This window comes from Eretmochelys imbricata, chromosome 19 (genome assembly GCF_965152235.1).
Source record: "Eretmochelys imbricata isolate rEreImb1 chromosome 19, rEreImb1.hap1, whole genome shotgun sequence".
In the NCBI taxonomy this organism is placed as follows: Eukaryota; Metazoa; Chordata; order Testudines; family Cheloniidae; genus Eretmochelys; species Eretmochelys imbricata.
The window spans coordinates 11,370,934-11,392,393 of NC_135590.1; the positions used below are offsets into that span (position 1 = coordinate 11,370,934).

General features: G+C 43.7%; 1 protein-coding gene across 5 annotated transcripts in view; it reads left to right on the forward strand.

Annotated features, from left to right (window-relative positions):
* Positions 1–21,460, forward strand: part of PHACTR4 (phosphatase and actin regulator 4) — a 101,981-nt gene that overhangs the window by 64,293 nt on the left and 16,228 nt on the right. For 3 of the 5 annotated variants that reach the window (XM_077837950.1, XM_077837951.1, XM_077837953.1), the window contains 4 exons: positions 14,401–14,577; positions 15,148–15,228; positions 18,632–18,787; positions 18,906–19,274. In XM_077837950.1, the coding sequence (XP_077694076.1) occupies positions 14,401–14,577; positions 15,148–15,228; positions 18,632–18,787; positions 18,906–19,274 (783 nt within the window). Of the gene's footprint in view, positions 1–14,167; positions 14,318–14,400; positions 14,578–15,147; positions 15,229–18,631; positions 18,788–18,905; positions 19,275–21,460 lie in introns of those variants that run through there. The other 2 variants (XM_077837949.1, XM_077837952.1) reach the window with 2 other exon arrangements.

The following is a 21,460-nucleotide window of genomic DNA, read 5'->3' on the forward strand; positions in this document are numbered from 1 at the left end:
TGGGCAATCAGGGGAAAAAGCATTTCAAAAATTCATGGATCTTTAAAGGGGCTTCCAGTCTCCATGACCCCAGGCAGTGGAGTTCACAGTTGTGACCAGAGTGGTCAGTGTCAGGCATTGTGGACAGCTGCTGGAGGACTGTTAGGGTCAACATAAGTAAAGTGGCATCAACACTCACACTGCATGAACCTCAATACATCAACCATGGGTCAGTGCCACTTGGGGAGGTGGTGTAATGGGGTGCTTACATAGGTGGGAGACACAATTAAGTGTAGTCACATGCACAATTAGGTCAATGCAAGGTGGCCCACATTGGTCTAACTTTGTGTTGTAGATCAAGCCTGAAGCTATTCCCTGAATATGGCCTGTCCTTTGTGTTCGGTGTACAGGCTTTTCTTATTTTACTTCAAATGGGAAGGGAGCAGTGGTTCTTTAACCCTAGCCCGCAGCTTGCTAATGTAAGACTAGATCAGTGTTGGAAAAAATGCAACAGGAATCAATCGCTGCGGGGATATTCCTCCCAGACCTTTCTCCAAGCCAGACAACTTTCATCTGCTGATTCAGAGAGAATATGCAGCCCTGTTACCTCTGGACTTTGTCTCCTTCACATAGCTGTGTATTTAAAAGGCTTTCTGCCTGTTTCAAAGTAAACAGCTCTTTCGTGAAGTGGAGCATTTTTGTAATTCAGAGGACTTTAATTGCTTATAATATGGATTCAAAGTTCTTTAAAGAAACAGTACTTCTGATCCTGTCTGACTCAGCAGCGAGAATAATCATGATACATTTAATTGGAGTATGAAGATGCATTATGGGGGGTGAAGATAAGAACAGTGCTTTCAAGATTGTAAAGCAGTTCTGTGCGGGGGGACATTAGACGTTTGTCTGCAGATCCATTACTCCATTTGATCTTGTTGCTGCCTTGAAACTGTCCATGGAAACAAGATCCATTTGTTCAGACGGGACAGTTTAATGCAAAGCACGTTACATCTACAGGTAGAGCAGAGGGTGAGCACTTTGCTTTATGCATGTTTTACAGCTGTGCTTAAAGGCGGAGGAGTGAATCTGCAGGTCACATGATTTCACAGGTAACTTGTCAGAATAGGCACCAGAGATGCTACCCACATGCATTAATATGCATTAATATAACTAACTTGGTGAGTTTTTATTCTAAAGCATGTCCCAAGATATATATATGCCAGTCAGTCATTGTACAGTACACTGGCTCAATATACCCTCAAGGGTAGCAGAGCAAACACCTGCTGCTCTTATCTAATGCACTAATTTGATCTGTAATATCCATTACATACCTAGCTACTGGTTTGAGGGACTGAGACCTCATTTGGAAAATGGCTACGTCCTTTGGCCACCCGAATTGGCTGCCCGTGACCAGTTAGTGTATTGGGAATTGTGATAATTTTGTCAAGCAGAGCACTATGGAAGGTGACTTCTGTTCCGTGAAATAGAAGAGCTGTGATGCCGTGGGCTGTCCATAGTGGACTTTAGTGGTGGTTAGAGCAAGACTAGAGAGCTGGGTTTGGAGTAGATTGCTACATTGCAAGACGATGCTGCAGCAGATTTTATGTTAGAGACACTGTCTGATTAAGTGTTTAAAATGCTCCCTTACCTATGTTACAGATGTCATTTTGGATTATTAAAACAGAATTTTTTATAGCATTCTCTACTGCTTGGCCTCAGGATTTTGCTCCCTTTGACCGCAGAGCATTGCAGGTCGTTTTAATTTTTTGCTTTCCACTCACTATTGTGATGCTGCAATGTGGGAATTTTTGTGGGTTTTACAAAAATTGTTTCCATTTCTATTAATCATAGCTTTTTCTGCAAAGAAAATCTAAATGTGGAGATTCTTCTAACTCTCCTATTATGGGTGATAGCTGATTCCTTTCAAGGGGCCCTGTCACATCAGGCAGGCCCCACATTTAGGTTTTGGTTTAAAAAACAAAACAAAAAACCCAATTATATTTATTACAATATACATGTATTTAAGCTCCAAATGAAAGATTGTTTTCTTGCAATGCAAATATCCCCTTGCAGTGTTTGCAACATCATCACAGCATCATTCTAGTGCATGAGAACCAGAATAGAGAGTCATTTTGTTTTTCCGCCCAAACAGAAGTTACAAAAAGTAACCGAACAGCATAAGTAATGAAAAGAAAACTCAGCTTTTTACAATTCATTAGTTCTGGATGTTTGTTACACAAATGTATAGATTTTTTTTTTTAAAAAATATGGTCTTAACCTTCTGATGCTCCTTTAATTTAATCCCATCCCAGGCTTTTGTACAAATATCAGTTCTGTCTGTATTGTTTTAGCAAAAGGGACTGACTTGATGGAGCCAAACAGCTTATTTTGGTTCATTTTTTTTTAGGCCCAGGTATACTGTAGTATCTAGTTGATTTTGATTGGGAAGTGAAATAGCTGAAAATACAGTTTGCAAACTGTTCTCAGGTAAAATCTCCCTCTCCTCCTTCCTGTTTCTCAGCCTCTTGGTGCGTTCCTGCTAAACTTGATGTAAGGAGCAAAGGGTGTTGATTGTTTGGACTATGCAGCTAAGCGGCTAGAGTGTGGTTGGTAGTCTCCTCCCCTGCCTGAGCTTCAGCCCTGACTAGTGTGCACTCTGGAATGACAGGCATTCCTGCTTGAAGGGAGCTGGCATGGACGCTTATTTATGAGAATCACAAGTGCCGGGGCCTGGGATACAGGAAGAACAGGAGCTGCGGTGGCTTGGCTGACACCCGGGCCATTTCCTGAGTTCTGGCAGTCTCCCGGTCGCAAGGCCCTGGATTTTCCCCCACCCTCCAGTGTGGATTTCTCCCTTTCAAAAAAGGCTAACAGACTCTCCCAGGGTAGTGGTGTGTGGTCCCCCCGACCCCTGTGCCGCCTTCAGAGAGCTACTTTGAAAAGAATCTAAGCATGGGGCAGACACTGTTCTCGAGACCAGTACATCCAGCTGCATTCGGTGAGTAATGGAGGGCAGGAGAAGTCTAACAATCTCTGGCTGGGGCCGAGGCAGGGATTGCAGGTGAAGCTGGGAAGTACATAGAAATGGAATGCTAGGATTGTGTAACTTGCATAGATCACATTAGACTTGGGGAAATGTCTGACTCTGAGAAGAGTAACTAGAGGGGAATTACTTTGTGTCTCTCCTTTCTCTCTTTGCTGTGTTTAAACTTATTTACTATGCAACTTATTTACTATCCTTGCTGATACCTGTAGTCAGGTTCTGTGCTGCATTAGTTAAAGAACTTTCTCTGATCTTTGCTTGCTGCTGCCTGTCAGGTTCAGGGACGCTGGTTTACAGAGCCCAGTAAAATTCCCCACATTTGATTGCAATTAAACATTTTATACAGCCGCAGTATGGAACTGATACACAAGTTGACCGTTTTGCATGGCATCACTGAGCTTTTGGGGGCACCTTTAATATTTTGAAAAATGGGCTTGGCAGTCTTCTTTCTGCTTGATTCTGTCTCTGCCATTTCTTCCCTGCTTTCTACAGAGGGACGTCTGTGGTCTTGAATTCTGGGGTACTGATGCTCCGACTACATGGAGTGGAAGAGTCCTGATGTGATTAATTGCTAGATATCCATAGTACAAGTGCCAGCCCAGTACTTTAGATTTTGAAAGCAGAATTTGATTACTTTGATGTAGACTAATGAATTTAGCATGGCATTGGGAGCCTGTTTTGGGTTCGATTCCTGGCTCTGGGAGAGTGCTGTGTGACCTAGAACAAGTCATTTCAGCTGTCTGTGCCTTTATTTTCCTGAGTGTGAGATAGGGCGAATGCATTTTCCACATTTCACAAAAAGCACTTTGATATTTGGAGGTGGAAAGCATTTATATAAGTGTAAATTATTCATTCCCTTTCCATTAAATCAGTTTCTCAGCCTTATAACTTTGAACTTTTCTGGTGCTTTTTAGGGGAATAATTAGCTTTAGGTTAAGATAGTGGTTTTTTCCTTCTTACTGGACTTGTTCAAGAGCTGCTAAAAATAAGTGATGTGGGGGGGGGGCAGTAAAACTTCAGTCTTCTCTGCTGTCAGTGGAGATTAATAGTGCCTTCCCCTTGGATTTATGAGGTGTTGGAAGGCAGATCTATTTGGTCTTGCCTGGGCTGCCCCCTCAACTGGGCGCCAGAGATTTCTGTACTTTTTTTAGTGAGAAGGGAGGATGACACTGTCATCCCCTGCCCTCAGAATTTGTCTTATCCACCTGATTATGTGCCATCTATAGATTCCTCTTATTGCACAACTTGAGTAAAGGTACCAACCCATTGAATAGATCCTGAGATTTTAAGGGACAGCTTTCGCGGGCTCTCTTGTATTGACACAGACAAGATGTTCTTTCAAATAAAAATCCTGTTAAGATGATATTGGACAGATATACAAAAGCCAGGGAAGTTAAAGGCTCACACTGTCCTTACTTTGCCCCATTACGGTGGAAGAGGTTGGGGAAGTGCAGTATGTGTTGTGACCGGAGTCTATTGTTGCTTTTAAGGTCAAGATATCTCCCTCCATCTCAGATATATCTATAGCTATAAATATAGAGAAACTCTCTCTCTCTCTCTCTCTCTCTCTTCCCCCCCCCTCACTTTTGTGCTCTCTCCTCCTGCTTCAAATTTTTATATAGTTTTAATTTAATAGGAAGGTAGAAACACCAAACAGATGGCTTCTAATTTTTTTTTGAGTCATATCTGCTTACTTTTCTGAAGGACTTAGTTTTGCTACTTTCAGAGACACCGCATCTAGGGCAGAGGGAGATAGATTTTACTCTGGCTTATACATCAGTGGCTGATATTAACAGTTAAGAGTTAACAGAACTGTTAACTCAAGACCTAGCTGCAAAATCACTAAGTGATGGCGCTATGCTAGACAGGACTCCTAGATTCCAGGGTGACTTTGCAAGGCTGGCATATTTTTACTTATAAACTAAGTGGTCTTCGGTCTGTTCTACACGATGAACTTTTGCTGAAATATCTGTGTTGGTCTGGGGCATGAAGAAGTGTAATCCTGACCCTGACTGACACCACTGTACCAGCAAAAGCCCCTAGAGGAGATGGAGTTATACCAGCAGTTTTGCCGGCATAGCTTATTTTTCTTGGGGAGTGAGGGGGTGGGAGCAGATACCAGAGAAGCAGTTTTGCCTGTATAAAAGGCATTCACACTAGGAGTGCTCTGCCAGTGTAGTAAGCCACTATAGCCTTCCAAGTGTATACCTGGCCTCACTCTGGAGTCATTGAGGGATGATAAATAGGGGACCTCTCTTCTAAGGGTTTTTTGTTTTTTTCCCCCTGTAAAAGGCGGGGATGTTTTGTGGCCTGACTTTCTGGAGTGTGGATATAGGGAATGGGCTAAAATGCTATCAGAATGTATTTTTTCCTTTGTCATTTGTTTTTCCTGCATAATGGAAATGTTTATAACCGGTCCTAAAGTGTGCAACTTCAGACCAATCTGGTGGCTGTGCTTTATGGTCACATGGGAGTTCATCTCTGGAAGGTTATCCCATCAGTCTGACTTGCTCAGGTGTGTTGGGGGTGATGTTAACCAAGAGGGTGGTGCGACTGACTGACTTTCCTTGTATGATCTGAAAAAGAGCTCAAAAGCTGCTCTCACTAACAGAAGTTGGTCCAATGTTCCAGATGTTACCTCCATCACCTTGACTTTCTTGCAGATTTCAAAGGTGCAGAAGACCTCTTGATAGATCAAAAAGCTTCCCACTCCTGGAACAAATGTACTTAATATTCTGTCAATATGTGGGGCTATTCAGTTTTCCAGTAGAACTATGCATATCTTTGATGGTTGTAATGAAGTTACTGCATAAGTGCTGTAGCCAGTTTTCAAACACTTTTATTAAGATGACAAAGGCCTTAGCTTACAGCATGAATACATATGTCCCTCAAATTTAAGGCTTTTTTAAAAAAGTCTTTCTAGTCCCATATAAACAAATTAGAGCCTATGAGGTTAAGGGCTCTGACCATAGTGCTGGAGCCACATCCGGGATAATTAAGGGCAAGGTGCACTGGTTTCTTTAAAGGAATGTGACATGAACAAGATCAAAATGCCATAAAATTAGGCCTTCTTTACATATAAACTTGCACTGGCTTAGTTAAAGCAGTGCAAATCTTCATGTAGACACTTATTTTGATTTGTAGATTAATATGTTCTACTTAGTATAAACTGAAATATACCTGGTTTAACCTGAAATAAGTATCCATACATGGGCAACACATATAAGAGGCTTGGGGAGGCTAAGATTCCCCTAAATAAAGAAGGTTGGCCGTGCAGGGAGCAAATGCTGGATGCAGGTCGCCTCCCTTTTGGAGGTGTGCCGGCCTGACGCCTTTGTACCCTGGGAGCAGCAGTGCCAGAAGCTCCCTAGAAGTGTGGGGGAGGGGCACCAGCACCTGGACTGAGCCCCTAGCTCTCCCCTCCCTTCCGAGGCCCTGCCCGCATGCCAACCTCATCCTGTGGTCCAGCCCCTGTTCTGCAGCGAGGCCCTGCCCCTGCTCTGCCTCTTCCTCCCGAGGCCCACCCCTCTGCTTCTTCTCTCCGTCCCTTCCCCCTGTTGCTCACCCTTAAGGCAGGAATAAAGGTGGGAGGGCATAGCCCTCCCACTTTTAAAAGTGATGGGGCCAAGGCCCCCTGGCCTCCCCTGTTCTGGCACCCCTGGCTATGGCCACATCACTTTTTTCCTGCCATAAGGGCGAGCGATGGGTGGAGAGGAGTGAGCAGCAGGGCCTTGGGAAGAGGCGGAGCAGAAGGAGGTGGAGTGAGGGCGGGGCCTCAGGGAAGAGTCTGAGAGGGGGTGGGGCAGGGGACTGGTGGCCCCACAATTCTAGGGAGTTTCCGGCACTCCTGGGAGTGGCCTCCCCAGACAAAAAACTCATTTGCCATCTACGTATCCACGCAGCCTTTTGAGTAGGTTTAAAATACCACCTTAAATTGAATTTCTGCATCTCTGCATGTAGACAAGCTCTGAGGCTCATAAATAAAGGACTAATCTATAGAATTGACTGGGAGAGTTCTCTAAGAGCAGAAACTTATCTGGTGATTGGTAGATTGCTTGCAATAACTCCCATAAATAAAAAGAAATTGAACCACTTTCATGTGAATGGTAATCCTTTAGGATGAAGTGGTACAGGCCAACAACAAATCCATGAAAGGCTAAATGCAACGCCAGCTCACAACAAACCATCAGTGTTGCGAAATAAAATCTTGGGTTTGAGGTGGGAGAAGAACTGTTATTTCTTAACAAAAGCAAGATTCTAACACATTCCATCTACCCCAGTGGTTCTTATGACTCCCATCGCTGGTGCATCATCCACCCTGTCACTCTGTGTGATCATCCTGAGTGTGTGTGCTCACCAAGTTCCCCTCTAACACTAGTGTTGTAAGAAAATACGCATAGCATTAACATTTCAGCAGGAGGAAAGATGAGCTGGTAGAGCCTCCCTCAGACAGGAGGTGTCTGAGACACCTACGTTGTTCCTCTTTCACACACTACTCTGCAGAATGGGTGGGGGAAGGAACATGTCTATATTTAATCTAAAACAGGGGTTCTCAAACGGGGGGTCGGGGGTCACAAGGTTTTTACATGGGGGGTCACTAGCTGTCAGCTTCCACCCCAAACACCACTTTACCTCCAGCATTTATAAGTGTTAAATATATTAAAAGGTGGTTTTAATTGATAAGGGCAGGGGGGTATCGCATTCAGAGGCTTGTTGTGTGAAAGGGGTCACCAGTACAAAAGTTTGAGAACCACTGATCTAAAATATAGTAGGAGAAAACAGTATACAATCTGTTCTGACTCTGCATTTCTGTGAAGAGTTTCTGTTTTTCTTTAGGAGCACAGGAGTAGAATCTGGAAATACCTGTAACCTCCCTCAGCTTCATCAAACCTCCTGAACATGTAATAGTATAGTGTGACTCCTACACATCTGGGATGAAATTCCTTGAGAAGATTTCCTTATGTTCTTCAACCTTATACACTGGCAATGAGCTCTAAGGTCGATGTGAGCATGGACTCAATCTGTACTGATGAACCAAGTTAAAAACATGATTTAAACTTATTTGTAGTAGCTATACTGGATTTGGACTGCGTGGGGACTAAATTAAACCGGCTTTAAAAAAAAAAAAATCACTGAAAACCATGCCAGCCTAAGGTCTCTACCTACCTTAGAGCTCTTTTCTAACTCAGCTTGGCTTTGTGATTTTTGGTGTCTCTTCATCCTGTATATCAGAGGCCCCGGTGTTCTAAAAGATTATCCGAGTACCCATTGCCATTTTAAAGAGGGATGGGAGGGATCTATGAATGTCAGCTAACAAAATAAAGGATTCTATTATTGAGGTTTTTACCTGAAGACTCTCCTATTCCTTTTTGAAAGTTGGGTACATAGTGCAATACAAAAGTGTGTTGCAATGGACGTGACCAGATTACACCATTTGAGGGATGATGCCTACCTTTAATGAAACCCAGAGATCCTTGCTCTGTTGCAGGATTTCATCCATCAGGATATCTGACTCGCCATGGTAACTTGAGGCAAAAACCTTTCCCAGAAATTCCATCACCAAGCCCCGCAAACTTCTTGGGAATCAATGACACGTCTACAGGAAAATATTAAGCCACTAGTTGACTGTGCTGGAGGCAATCAGCTTGGAGTGTGTCAGGAAATCTAGGCCTTGGAGAATGTATAAGAAGCTGGCTCCTGTTGATGACGTGGTTTCTGTTGGATGAAAAGTACAGTAGGCAGCTTAAGGGCATTTTCGTCTTTAATGCAGGAGGAGAAAACAGGGTTTGATCAATTTTAAAATGTCAAGAATAAAAGAGAACTGTAGACTTTAGTGCAAACAGAAGTGTGATCTCTTCTGTGCATCACAAGTGCCCTCGACAAAATTGCTTTTAACTTTGGAGAATCTCATTCATGTGCCTTTACTTTTCTTTAAATGTGCTTCAGATTGGAATGTCCTAAATTTCAGCAGGAAATGTTTGTGTGTTGCAGGGAGGAAAGCTTAGGATGCTTTTGCAAGTGCAGTTTTAAGTGCACCGGGAGGGGTGTGGTTGCATAAAACATGATGGGACCAAAGTGTGTGTTAAACATGTTAGCAAATCGTTAGAGCTTTTGACCTTAACAGAATTCTATCAAGTGGTTAAAATATACTTTGTGCCCATCAGGCAAGACTGGCTCACGTTTTAACATGGGCACTGGGATTGCTGTTAGGCTAAAACATGATCCTCCTAAGCACCTTTACAGGTGTGCATTAGACAATGGTGAATGTGGACTTGAAGGGCTAGCTGCCTAAAATGTGTGACTGAAATGGGACGCTAGTTTTTTAATGGAGATGAAGCACTAACGCTTGGGTGGGAGAACATGCTGGTTTGAAGTTGAAGCTTTCTTCAGAGTTGTGGTGTGAAGGAGCAGCTTTGCCATCACGAGACAGTCTCACCCAGAAGCATATTAACCTGTCGTGAAGCATTTGATAGAAAGTGCTGCAACCCTTTTAGACTAGATCTATACAGTTATTCTTTTCATTAAAATTGGTTAAACAAGGTTCTTCCGAAGGGTGTGGATGAGTGTACATGTGTCAGAGGTTCTTATTTGACTGGCTAGTGACGATACTTAGAGCCCTGCATGGATACATCATTTGTGTCCACATCTGAACCGCAATCTGCAAAAATGGTCCATGGATATCCGCATCCGAGTCTCGCACCTACCCCCATATGGATGACTTGAGCTTGCTACACAGGTGGGTGAGAACTGTGCTCTGGGGAGAACTTTGGAGGAGCTGCTAGAAGCTCACACCCCTAATTTCTCTTTCCTATTTTCCCCAATCTCTTTCCCAAAGCACTAAATTGCAGTTCTTTAGCACAGTTTCCCAGCTGAATTACTCAAATAAGGAGGGGTGTGTTCTCTTGATCTCATCATATAAAACAGCCTACAGACCTCCTACACTTCATTATGCAGCGGAATAAGGAGAGGCAGTGAGAGAAACCACCTTTTCTAGACACCTGTGGTGGAAGACTCAGTGGGTGCCAACATCTACTCCCCTTGTGTGCCATTTTCAGAAATTTGTTCTCTGGTCCCGATGGAAATGTGCTGAAACTGAATGCTCACATGAGTCCAGTGTCTTTCCTTGGTCTTCCAGGGGATTACCCACTGATCGGAACAGTCGCTGAGTAATGAGACTACTTGAAATACGTGTCACTCTAAAGCATGCCTGCAGCAGCTGATCCACCCTGTAATTAAGAGTGCAAAGTGAATATGGCTTATAATGGCATCATAAGACGGCTGTTGTAAATGGCTGTGTGCACATGCTCTTCCTTTCATAGTCAATAATTAGCACTATTGAGGAGCATGGCACTTTACAAACCCAAGTGTAAGTGATCATTTCCCTGTGATGCTTGCAATCTAACTTTGAGCCTGTACGATGAGTCATGTTTCAGACAAAGGAGGAAGGGAGCTGCTCTCATGACACAAATAATCTCCTGACAGACAGGAATTCTCAGTGAGAGATTGCTCAGTACAATGCAATGAGCTGATACTGATGGGCGAAATAGTGTAGAGTTTAACTTAAGGTATTTGTGATAGCCAGAACTGAATGACGTGAGAGAATTAAACAGTGGATAAATTCTACCTCCGTGCTTAAACCTGTTTGGATATCTGCTTGCTTCGTTATACCCTCCCTCTGATCCCCCCAGTGGTGGCTGTAGAAGGAGAGCAGATATGGTCCTCCTCCTAATTGGAAGTGGAGAAATTGCAGCTTCTTGAGCTGTGGTCTCAGTTCATTAATCTGTGAACCTGACAGTTAGCTTATTAAAAGAAAACTGAGCCCATTTTGCTTAGTGCAGCACTCTGAAACCTCAGGTGGCAGAAAGCGCTCGAGCTTACATTTCTTATACCGGTCCTGACTGGAGATGTATTTGAAATGAGTTTGACATGGGTCTTCCGTAATGTTGGCGTTGCACCTTCAGTATAGTGATGGTCACCAACCCTAGGCTCAAATGTCTTCATGGCACTTCAGTTCCAAATTCAATTCACAGTTTGTTCCTGGCAAGAATTTCTGCTTGCCCTGTGAACTTTCAGAATGCTCTGCTGAGCAAAGTGAATGCAGCTCTTTAAAACTACACTCATAACTCCAGGACTAATGCTTCATTCTCTGAAGAAACTGCCTTGAAACATCTAGGAAATCTATCTTTGGTGTTAAGTTTAAAAGTCCAGTCTGATTTTCCTGTGACTAACCCAGGTGAACATGAATTAAACTAAGAGGTATCTTTTGTGCTTGCTTTTCACACAGGTGTGGGACTACCCTAGTCTGTTTGCATACTTGCAGTAATTCATCAGTTTTGTTTGTAACTGAATCAAATTTTGAACTTGCCTTCCTTTCTGAAATGGTTCCTAGCTGTGGCTATGGCTTCAGCTCTTCACTGAGGCTGAGTGAATCAAACTTTTCTAACTGAGAAAGTAGATCCTTACTGCATCGAAGCTGGCCTCCAGTGAGTCAGGAGAAAGAAATCTTTATAGAGCCGTAAGAAACCTGCCTTATAGGTAAAATCAAATTGACCCAAGTTTGGGCCTAGGATGTCAGGTTCTAAAATGTGTTCCAACTAGTTCAGGCAATGAAATGTTGGAAAATGCCTTTATGTTGGTTGATTCCCTTTCCTCACTTTCCTATTGCTGCCACTACATGAAATTGACTTCTATGCAAAACTCCTCCTGTTCTATCATTTCACATCAGACTATTTTTGTCGGTTTGGTTTCTGATCATTTATCCCATCACCCCACTATTAGAAGCCATTAAAAAGCATCCTGTCTTTACACAGAATCCTGCATGTCCCTGTTGGACTCACTGGAATACTATTCCGGTTCCCTCTAGGTTATTAAAACGCCTTCTGTTGTTCCCTTCTCTCATTGGGGAGGCCTGATTTTGCATGCTGTCACTTCTTCACCCAAGAAGTAGTTACCAGGGGCCCATCAGTGCTGCTGTTTATGAGCAATATTGCATCACATAGTAACTGAGTGGCATACACAGCATTCTTTGCCTGTAGCTGCCTGGGGAGCAAAAGATTCGGACTGTTGCTCCTGCATACCTAATCTTTTTCTGTGAGTATGTCTACACTGCAGGTGGATGTGTGGAGGTGGGAGTGATTTGCAGTCCATGTACACATACCTGTGCTAGCTTTAATCTAATTAGCTCACTAAAAATAGCAGTGGGCATGCAGTGCCACAGGTCACACAAGAAAGTGTGGACCCAGGGGGACATGTAAGCTTATGCAGTCCTTGCTGCCATGTCATCACTGCTATTTAGTGAGCTAGCTACATTAAAGCTAGCACAAGTCTACATGAACTGTACATGAACGTGTACATGGACTGTAAATCACACACCGCGGCTGCAGTGCAGACATACCTGATGAACAGTGTCATGGCATGAAGATCCAAGTGTCTGTCAATGAAACCCTAGTGAAATACAACACGTAGGCCTTTCCTATTTTTTTCTCTTTTTCTGCAAATTTGATCTCCCACATGTTGTTAAAACATATCAAGTTCTGACATCTGGTATTACGTCTTCTGACTGGTTACATAAATGTTACGATTAAATGTATGATACTCTATTTGGGGTGTGCTGGACTTAGAAGTTGGCTCTCTCCAAAACCGTATAACCTGGGTTATGGGATTCTTGGTTTGAGCTTCCTGTATGTGAATAGCAGATGAGTGAGTTGTCATCGTGGGTCAGTGGTGCTGCCTTTTCTGGAGACACATCGTGTAGCCTAGTTTGAGACTGTATAGCTCAAGGACTTCATGAATCCAAAAAGTTTGCATCAAACTCCAAAAAGTGTTTTTATTTACAATTGCTCAGAAAAATAAGGCCCACGAATGTGATTTATAGCCCAGTGCATACACAATAGAGTCCCCAGTGTATTAGGGTATGTGGTTTATTCTAGTATTACAAAAAGCCTTCCTGGTCTACACTAGTACATTAGGTCTGCATAACTACGTTGCACAGAGGGGTGAAAAATCCGCAGCACTGAGCAGTGTAGTTAAGCCGATCTAAATCCCCATGGAGACAGTGCCATGTTGACAGAAGAAATCTTCCCTCGTCCTTCCTACTGCCTCTTGGGGAGGTGGATTCTGTAGGCTGATGGGAGAACCCCTCCTGTCGGCATAGGTAGGTCTACGCTACAGTGTATTAAGTAAAAAGAAAAGGAGGACTTGTGGCACCTTAGAGACTAACCAATTTATTCGAGCATAAGCTTTCGTGAGCTACAGCTCACTGCATCGGATGCATGATGCTTATGCTCAAATAAATTGGTTAGTCTCTAAGGTGCCACAAATACTCCTTTTCTTTTTGCGAATACAGACTAACACGGCTGTTACTCTGAAACCAGTGTATTAAGTGTAGACAAGCCCTTAGTAAGGCTCTCTATTCCCAATTCTGGGTACTATCCTGGTGTCCTGTAGAGCTACTTGGGTGCTCCCAAGTCACATATAGCTAGAGGCCAGGGATTCTCAGCCTATAAATTATGACCATGAAGTGGGTCACTAGCAATCTTCAATACAAAGCAAGGCTGCTATAGGTCCCTGCTGGCTTTTGTGGATTGTGAGTTCCCCCTTCCTAGTGAGTTCCAGCAAAATTGCGAACTCCAAGCAAGCAAAAAAGGTGACTGGCATATCTTGATGTTTTGTGTTCAAATCTCTCTTCACAACTTGCCTCATAAGGAGGCTTTTTTGATACAGAACTATGTTTCGTAAATATATCCTCTCCTGCTGCGTTCTCCTGGGAATTCTAGTCAACTAGGTGGAGTGCAAGGTTGCATTGTGTTGCTTTCCTGAGTTTTTGTTACTCTTGGCCCGGTACTGTTAGCTTGTTATGGGGGTGGGGAGTGGAAATCAGACTGGCTTAGTTCTATGGTATACAACCCTTGAGCTGGGCTGAGAACTTCAGTAGGTTGTGTCTAAATACAGTCATGGAAGTTTATAGTACAGAAGGTATTTTATTCATGTAACTACTTGTGTCCGGAGCAGTTGCTTCCAGCTGAGATCAAGAGACTGCAGTAAAGCTTTTTGTTTGTGCTCCTAGGGCTAAATTATAGCACTGTACAAATATTAACTAAGTCACAGTTACACTTGAGGGATTTTTAACACATCACAGTATGTCTTTAGCCTGTTAGCACTGAAAACTTCACTTGGCTTCACTGAAAACTTCCCTACTCCTGTTCGATACTGACTGGTTATGTGAAGGCATGGAGTCTTGCTATCTCCTCTGCATGAATTTGCATCACTCACTGCTTAGCACTTTCCCGATATCCACAGGTGGGTTGGCAGGGACTGACTGGGTGGGAAAGGAGGGACCTCACTGGAACAGACCCGTGACTTTGCTTTTTCTTTCTGTGTAGCTGAGGAAGTGGATCATCCGCCATCTGACATGGGGATGGGGGCTGATGTTCTGGAATCTGGAGACACCACGCCCCCCACCAAGAGGAAAAGCAAGTTCTCAGGCTTTGGCAAGATCTTCAAACCTTGGAAGTGGAGGAAAAAGAAAAGCAGTGACAAATTCAAGGAGACTTCAGAAGGTAAAGCATCAGGCTTGGTGCTGGTCTTGAACTTTGGTTTAAACACTTTTTCCCACTGGGGAAGCTCATGCCAAGTTGTTTCATCCTTTGCTATTAGCCATCAGAGCAGTAGCAGCTATGGGTGAGCTGCAGAGGCTGGCTGAAGCCTTGTGTCCAAGTGCTGGTATGACTGGGATCAAAGCTTAATTCTTTGCCAGTGATGGAACAACAAATTCACTGATCAGAGGCCTCAGCTACTTGGCTCCTTAAAACCACCGCTTAAAGACCTTTTAACTGTAGAAAACAATATTCTGAAGAGTGTTAAAGATGCAAGATTCCTTTGTTGAAAGGAAGTTCTCCAACGAGGCTTAGGCTGGAGGAATGCTCACTGCTCTAGCACTATATTCTGGTGTGTGAATACAGGCCCCATATAGGTTACTTTTTAACCCCCTCCCTCTTCTTCCTTCATGCAAAATGCAGCAACTTGAATCATTTTTGTTTCATCCACAGAGCCAATACATTTAAAAACAATTCTTTTGAAACCCTCCCCTTGCCCTGTTTTCTGAGTGCTTTTTCTCAATTTAATATCAGTTTTAGAACGAAAGATTTCTATGCGAAAGCCAAGAGAGGAGCTGGTTAAAAGAGGGGTTCTGTTGGAAGACCCTGAGCAGGGTGAGTTTGGAAATGAACCTGTCATCCGCCTATCTGTGTTCTGTGTAGCTGGTCTGCTGCTGACATAATCCCATCCTTGTTATTGTACCTTTAAAAAAACTAAGTTAAAGGCTGTTTGCTAAACATGACCTCCCATCGCTTGTCTGTCCTTTACACACGCTCCCTGTCTCGCTCCTGCACCTAGCTAGGAAAGCAGTGTAAGGAGGAAGAAATTCCTGAGATAAGCATTCCGTGTTCTTATGCATCTTCCTGTCTGCTGCTGGCAAGGAAATTCTGTGTCACTTCCTGTCGAGTTTGTCATATTTGTATCTCTGCCTGGCCTTTGGTACCATCCCTCTATGTTCCTCTCCTTCACATTCATGCTCACTGTAATCTCCAGGTTGTTCTGATCATGTTTCAGTTTATATTCTAGCCCCAGTGAAAAATAGGCTATCTATAATGTTGAATTTGATTTGTTTCTAGGGCTGCAAGGCCAAATGAAAGGAAACAAAAATTCAGTATGGCTTTTGAGTTGCTTGTGTAGAGGCATTCCATCAAGGAGCTGATAGATGTCTTTTACATGCCTCTGAGACAGGCCTGTAATGTGTGCATTCATTTCTGGGCTCCTCCTTATCAGAAAATTGTAGCCAAACTGTAGGAAAAGCAGCAAAAATGATTAAAACATTAGCAAAATGGGGTGAAATATGACTGAAGTAGTCCATGAGTATTTGAACCTTGTAAACACCAAGTTAAGGGAGGAATTTTGTGTGTTCAAAGGTGTGTAATGAGAGGTCATGGGATGAAACTGAGGAAGCAAAAACATAGGCTTGATATAAATTTCCTGAGAGAGAGATGGCAGATGGGGAGTGTTCTGAGGTGTAACAAGGGGGTGGCATGCAGGAGTGTTGGTAAGATATAGAATTTTGTGTTTTGGCAGCAGTCACATGACCTGGGTTAGGAAGTGGAGGAGACAGTTACAATAAGATTAAACAAAGTGCCAGAAATAAAGTGTGGGACCAGGCGAGCACTGTCAGGTGGATAGATTTTTAAATTACAGAAATTAGAGATGGACTCTTTAATATTTTTGTTGCAAGTCAGTGGAAGGTTTCTACAATTGATCGCACTTTTAAATCCTGCTCTCAGATAAACCAGTGTATTTTCTGAAAGGTAAGTGTTCTGGAGAGAAAAGAGAGTTTTTATCCACTTGCATGCACTCTGCTGGCTCCTGGGTTCTGACAGTCAGGTCTTAGTGGCTCATTTTAATAAACTTCTTTGCTGTCCTTTATTCAGTTCTACGCAGCTGCCTTGTGTCGAGTATTCACCTTACAAATTGCAAACAGTGCAGGCAAAACTCTAAATTGTAACATAAATAAAGGAGAGCAGCTGGCCAGGGTAGCGAAGATGTGTTCAGATGGGATGTGGAGTTGTGGCAGATACAGTTGGGCTGTGCGTGGAAGAGGTGTAGAGAAAGTGGTTTATCCACAGTGGGGACATAGGGAGTGAGTGCCAGATGAGCAAGGGCAGCAAACAAAGTCCTTGAGGCAGGCTGGCCCAAGCTCATGGAGGGCTTTAAAAGCAAAGACGACCGTTTTGAATTAGATTATGGAAAGCCTCTGGAATTGAAATGGCTGGGGGTGGGGGAATGAGAAAGCCAGCAGCAGCATTCTGTAAATGCCGGAGCCTGGAGAATATGGGAAGGCATTAGGAGAGAGTTGGAATAGCTGAGGAGGGGCAGGGGGGTGTAATATCTAGGGAACTGTCTGAGGGAGATGACAGGCAGATTGACATATTTTAGAGCAGTGTTTTCCTGCGTGAGGGAACTCGTATGGAGGGAATGAAGGACTAGTCAGATGGCCCTCTGGATTGTCCTCCAGAGTCCTGGCTTCAGTTTTAAAATTCAAGTCTCATGTTTGCGAAGAAAACAATAAAAACACTAAGGCCATGTCTATGCTACTGGTGCAACAGTGGCACAGCTATGCTGCTGTCGCGCCATACTGCAGACCATTCCTACAAAGACGGAGAAGGTTTCTCCATCAGCATAGGTAATCCACCTCTGAGCAGCGGTGGCTAGGTTGACGGAAGAATTCTTCCATTGATTTAGCCATGCCTACGCTGGGGGTTAGGTTGTCTTAACTACAGTGCTCGGGGTGTGAAGAACCGTAGCTATGTCAACCTAACTTTTAAGTGTAGACCAAGCTTAAGCAAATTTAACGAACACAGCAACATCTGCCTGAGTTCTCAGAGTGCTTGAAACAATAGCTGAGAGTGGAAAAAATGTGTCCCATCAAGGTGACAACTAAGGCTGTCTACACTACAACTTATGTCAGCAAAATTTATGTCACTCAGGAGTGAATAAATCACCCCCTGGAGTGACATAAATTCCACCGACACAAGCGCTTGTGTGCACAGTGCTATGTCAGTGGGGAGAGCTTCTGTAATACTATATGGCAGGGCTGAAGGGGTGTGTGGCTGGCTTTGTTTTCCTGAAGAAATGCTCAACTTTCAGAGTTGAGAGAACACTGCTTTAGGAGACATGGTAAGAAGTAGTAAGTTTTAAGGTTGACGAAGGGTTTGGAAACACGTGCTGGACCTCAATTAAAAAGGAAGGTAGGCGAGATGGGACTTTGTTTAAGGAAACTCTTCTTCCCCATTGTTCAAGTGTTTCGGGCTTCTCATCATTCTCCAGGGCAAATGCTGCAGGAACGCCATGTACAAACCAATATGGAAGGTATCAGTGCCCTGGGAACACTGACTGAATCTTATCGTCAGAACAAATCTATTGTACATACAGTGGAAACCTGGCCAGCATTTTGAGCTCTGTAACGTAGCAGTGTACAGGGATTTATTAGAAAGCCCTTAAAGTAAGCTGACATAGAAGGCTGCCCAGAGCTTGATTGCAACTAGTCCTGGACTGCTGATCATGGGATAGTGCTGGCCTTGAAGGCCATCCTATCTTTGAATCTTGTAAATATATTCCTTTGTAAATGAGTCCATTGTGTAGGAGACTGATGGGGGAATAAACAGATTGTTGGAATAAATGGTACTACACACTAGAGTTACAGGAGATTAGGCCCTATACTATCTTTTAGCATGTTGTTGAAATCAAGAGCTCCAAACTAACTTGGTGCTGATGTTACCATGTGCTATTTTATGCAGAAAGTAATTCTAGGACCAGATATTCCAGAAGTAAAAGGAGTGTTGTGGATACTTGCAGATTTTTAAATACAGTCATTAGCAATCTATTGCCAGTTCACTGCCTATTGATAGGTGTGTACCTTCTCAGACTTCAGATCATAGAATCATAGGACTGGAAGGGACCTTGAGAGGTCATCTAGTCCAGTCCCCTGCTCTCATGCCAGGACTAAGTATTCAGTATCCTTTGCCTTTTCTGATGGTTTTCTGTTCATTCCCCACCCCCTCACAGATGGAGAGGAACCAGACAAACTCAGCCATACTGCATTGAAGAATGGGCATACAGTCCCCATTGGTGGTTCTGGGGTGTCAAACTTGGAGGAAGAGGTTGAGAAGAAGTCAAGTCTTAGAAAGTCTGTTCCAGTTGAGGAACCAAATAAAAGACTAGGTAGGAAAACAGGCTTGCTTCAGTTTCTCACAAAGAAATATCCGTTTTGAAGTCTCTTCTCTTGGGTCCCCTCATTCACCAATCTCTCTGAGCACTTGTTTTGTGTTTCACTTTGCAGGCTCATCCAGTAGCAATCCCAGTTCAGAAATGGAGCCTCCTCATGAGCCGCAAGCACCCAAACAGCCTTTGCTTCCTCCGAAAAGACCCTTGTCCTCTTCTCAGGAGGCAAGTGATGTGCAGGTGAGGGATCCTGCCCCTGCCAGCCGCACCACAAGGACCGCATCCTCCTCTACTGTTACTGCCGCCACCAGCATATCAAAGACGGTCAGTTCCACAGTCGCCCCTTGCCCAGCCCCCAGGACTGTGCCCCCTGCTCTTGCCAGCACTAACACTACTGCTGCCACAAGTACAACCAGCGTGGTGCCCGCCAAACAGCCCCCCATCCCGCCCCCGAAGCCTGTGAACAGAAATAGCAACCCTTTAATAGGTAAGTGTTGTCGTCTTTGCAACTGGCTGTCAGTCAAACCTAGGATGCTCTTTTGTTCTTTGAGATTGCAAACTCTGTTTGGAAGGGAAGATTTGTGTTGCTGTGTTCATACAGTATCATGTCTCGAATGTCTGTGAGCTAATCAAGGATCTTCAAAGCTTGACCACTGGACAGGCGTGGAAACTGGATGAGCTCTGATGCTGGTTCCATCAGCACAGGGCAAACATTAATTACTTTCAAGAGGCACTACAAATTGAATGATCTGCCTAGCACAGATGTATCCAGCAGCTGATCAAGGGAGGCAGTCTCTAGTTTTTCTGTTAAGGGTAGTGATTGAGATTAAAAATCACTATTGTTATAAAGTGTCTTTAATCTTCCACCAATGTGGGAATTTATCAGCTGTGCTGGACTGGAAGGCTTGGGATTGTTAGTGGGTGTTCGCAAAAAGAAAAGGAGTACTTGTGGCACCTTAGAGACTAACCAATTTATTTGAGCATAAGCTTTTGTGAGCTACAACTGACTTCATGGGATGCATACTGTGGAAATGTAGACGATCTTTTTATACACACAAAGCATGAAAAAATACCTCCCCCCACCTCACTCTCCTGCTGGTAGTAGCTTATCTAAAGGGACCACTCTCCTCACAATGTGTTTGATAATCAAGGTGGGCCACTTCCAGCACAAATCCAGGGTTTAACAAGAACATCGGGGGGGGGAGTAGGAAAAAACAAGGGGAAATAGGTTTCAGAGTAACAGCCGTGTTAGTCTGTATTCGCATAAAAGAAAAGGAGTACTTGTGGCACCTTAGAGACTAACCAATTTATTTGAGCATGAGCTTTCGTGAGCTACAGCTCACTTCATCGAATGCATACTGTGGAAACTGCAGCAGACATTATATACACACAGGTACAGTGGGGTGGGAGGAGGTATTGTTTCATATTCTCTGTGTATATATAAAGTCTGCTGCAGTTTCCACGGTATGCATCTGATGAAGTGAGCTGTAGCTCACGAAAGCTCATGCTCAAATAAATTGGTTAGTCTCTAAGGTGCCACAAGTACTCCTTTTCTATATACACACAGATCATGAAACAATACCTCCTCCCACCCCACTGTCCTGCTGGTAATAGCTTATCTAAAGTGATCAAGTTGGGCCATTTCCAGCACAAATCCAGGTTTTCTCACCCTCCACCCCCCCACACACAAACTCACTCTCCTGCTGGTAATGGAGACAGCAGGGCAGTGGGGTGGGAGGAGGTATTGTTTCATGATCTCTGTGTGTATATAATGTCTGCTGCAGTTTCCACGGTATGCATCCGATGAAGTGAGCTGTAGCTCACGAAAGCTCATGCTCAAATAAATTGGTTAGCCTCTAAGGTGCCACAAGTACTCCTTTTCTTTTTAAGGGGAAATAGGTTACCTTGCATAATGACTTAGCCACTCCCAGTCTCTATTCAAGCCTAAGTTAATTATATCCAATTTGCAAATGAATTCCAATTCAACAGTCTCGCTGGAGTCTGGATTTGAAGTTTTTTTTGTTGTAATATCGCAACTTTCATGTCTGTAATTGCGTGACCAGAGAGATTGAAGTGTTCTCCGACTGGTTTATGAATGTTATAATTCTTGACATCTGATTTGTGTCCATTTATTCTTTTACGTAGAGACTGTCCAGTTTGACCAATGTACATGGCAGAGGGGCATTGCTGGCACACGATGGCATATATCACATTGGTGGATGTGCAGGTGAACGAGCCTCTGATAGTGTGGCTGATGTTATGAGGCCCTGTGATGGTGTCCCCTGAATAGATATGTGGGCACAGTTGGCAACGGGCTTTGTTGCAAGGATAGGTTCCTGGGTTAGTGGTTCTGTTGTGTGGTATGTGGTTGCTGGTGAGTATTTGCTTCAGGTTGGGGGGCTGTCTGTAGGCAAGGACTGGCCTGTCTCCCAAGATTTGTGAGAGTGTTGGGTCATCCTTCAGGATAGGCTGTAGATCCTTAATAATGCGTTGGAGAGGTTTTAGTTGGGGGCTGAAGGTGACGGCTAGTGGTGTTCTGTTATTTTCTTTGTTAGGCCTGTCCTGTAGTAGTTAGGCCTAACAAAGAAAATACAGGACGGGCCTAACAAAGAAAATAACAGAATGCCACTAGCCGTCACCTTCAGCCCCCAACTAAGTCATTATGCAAGGTAA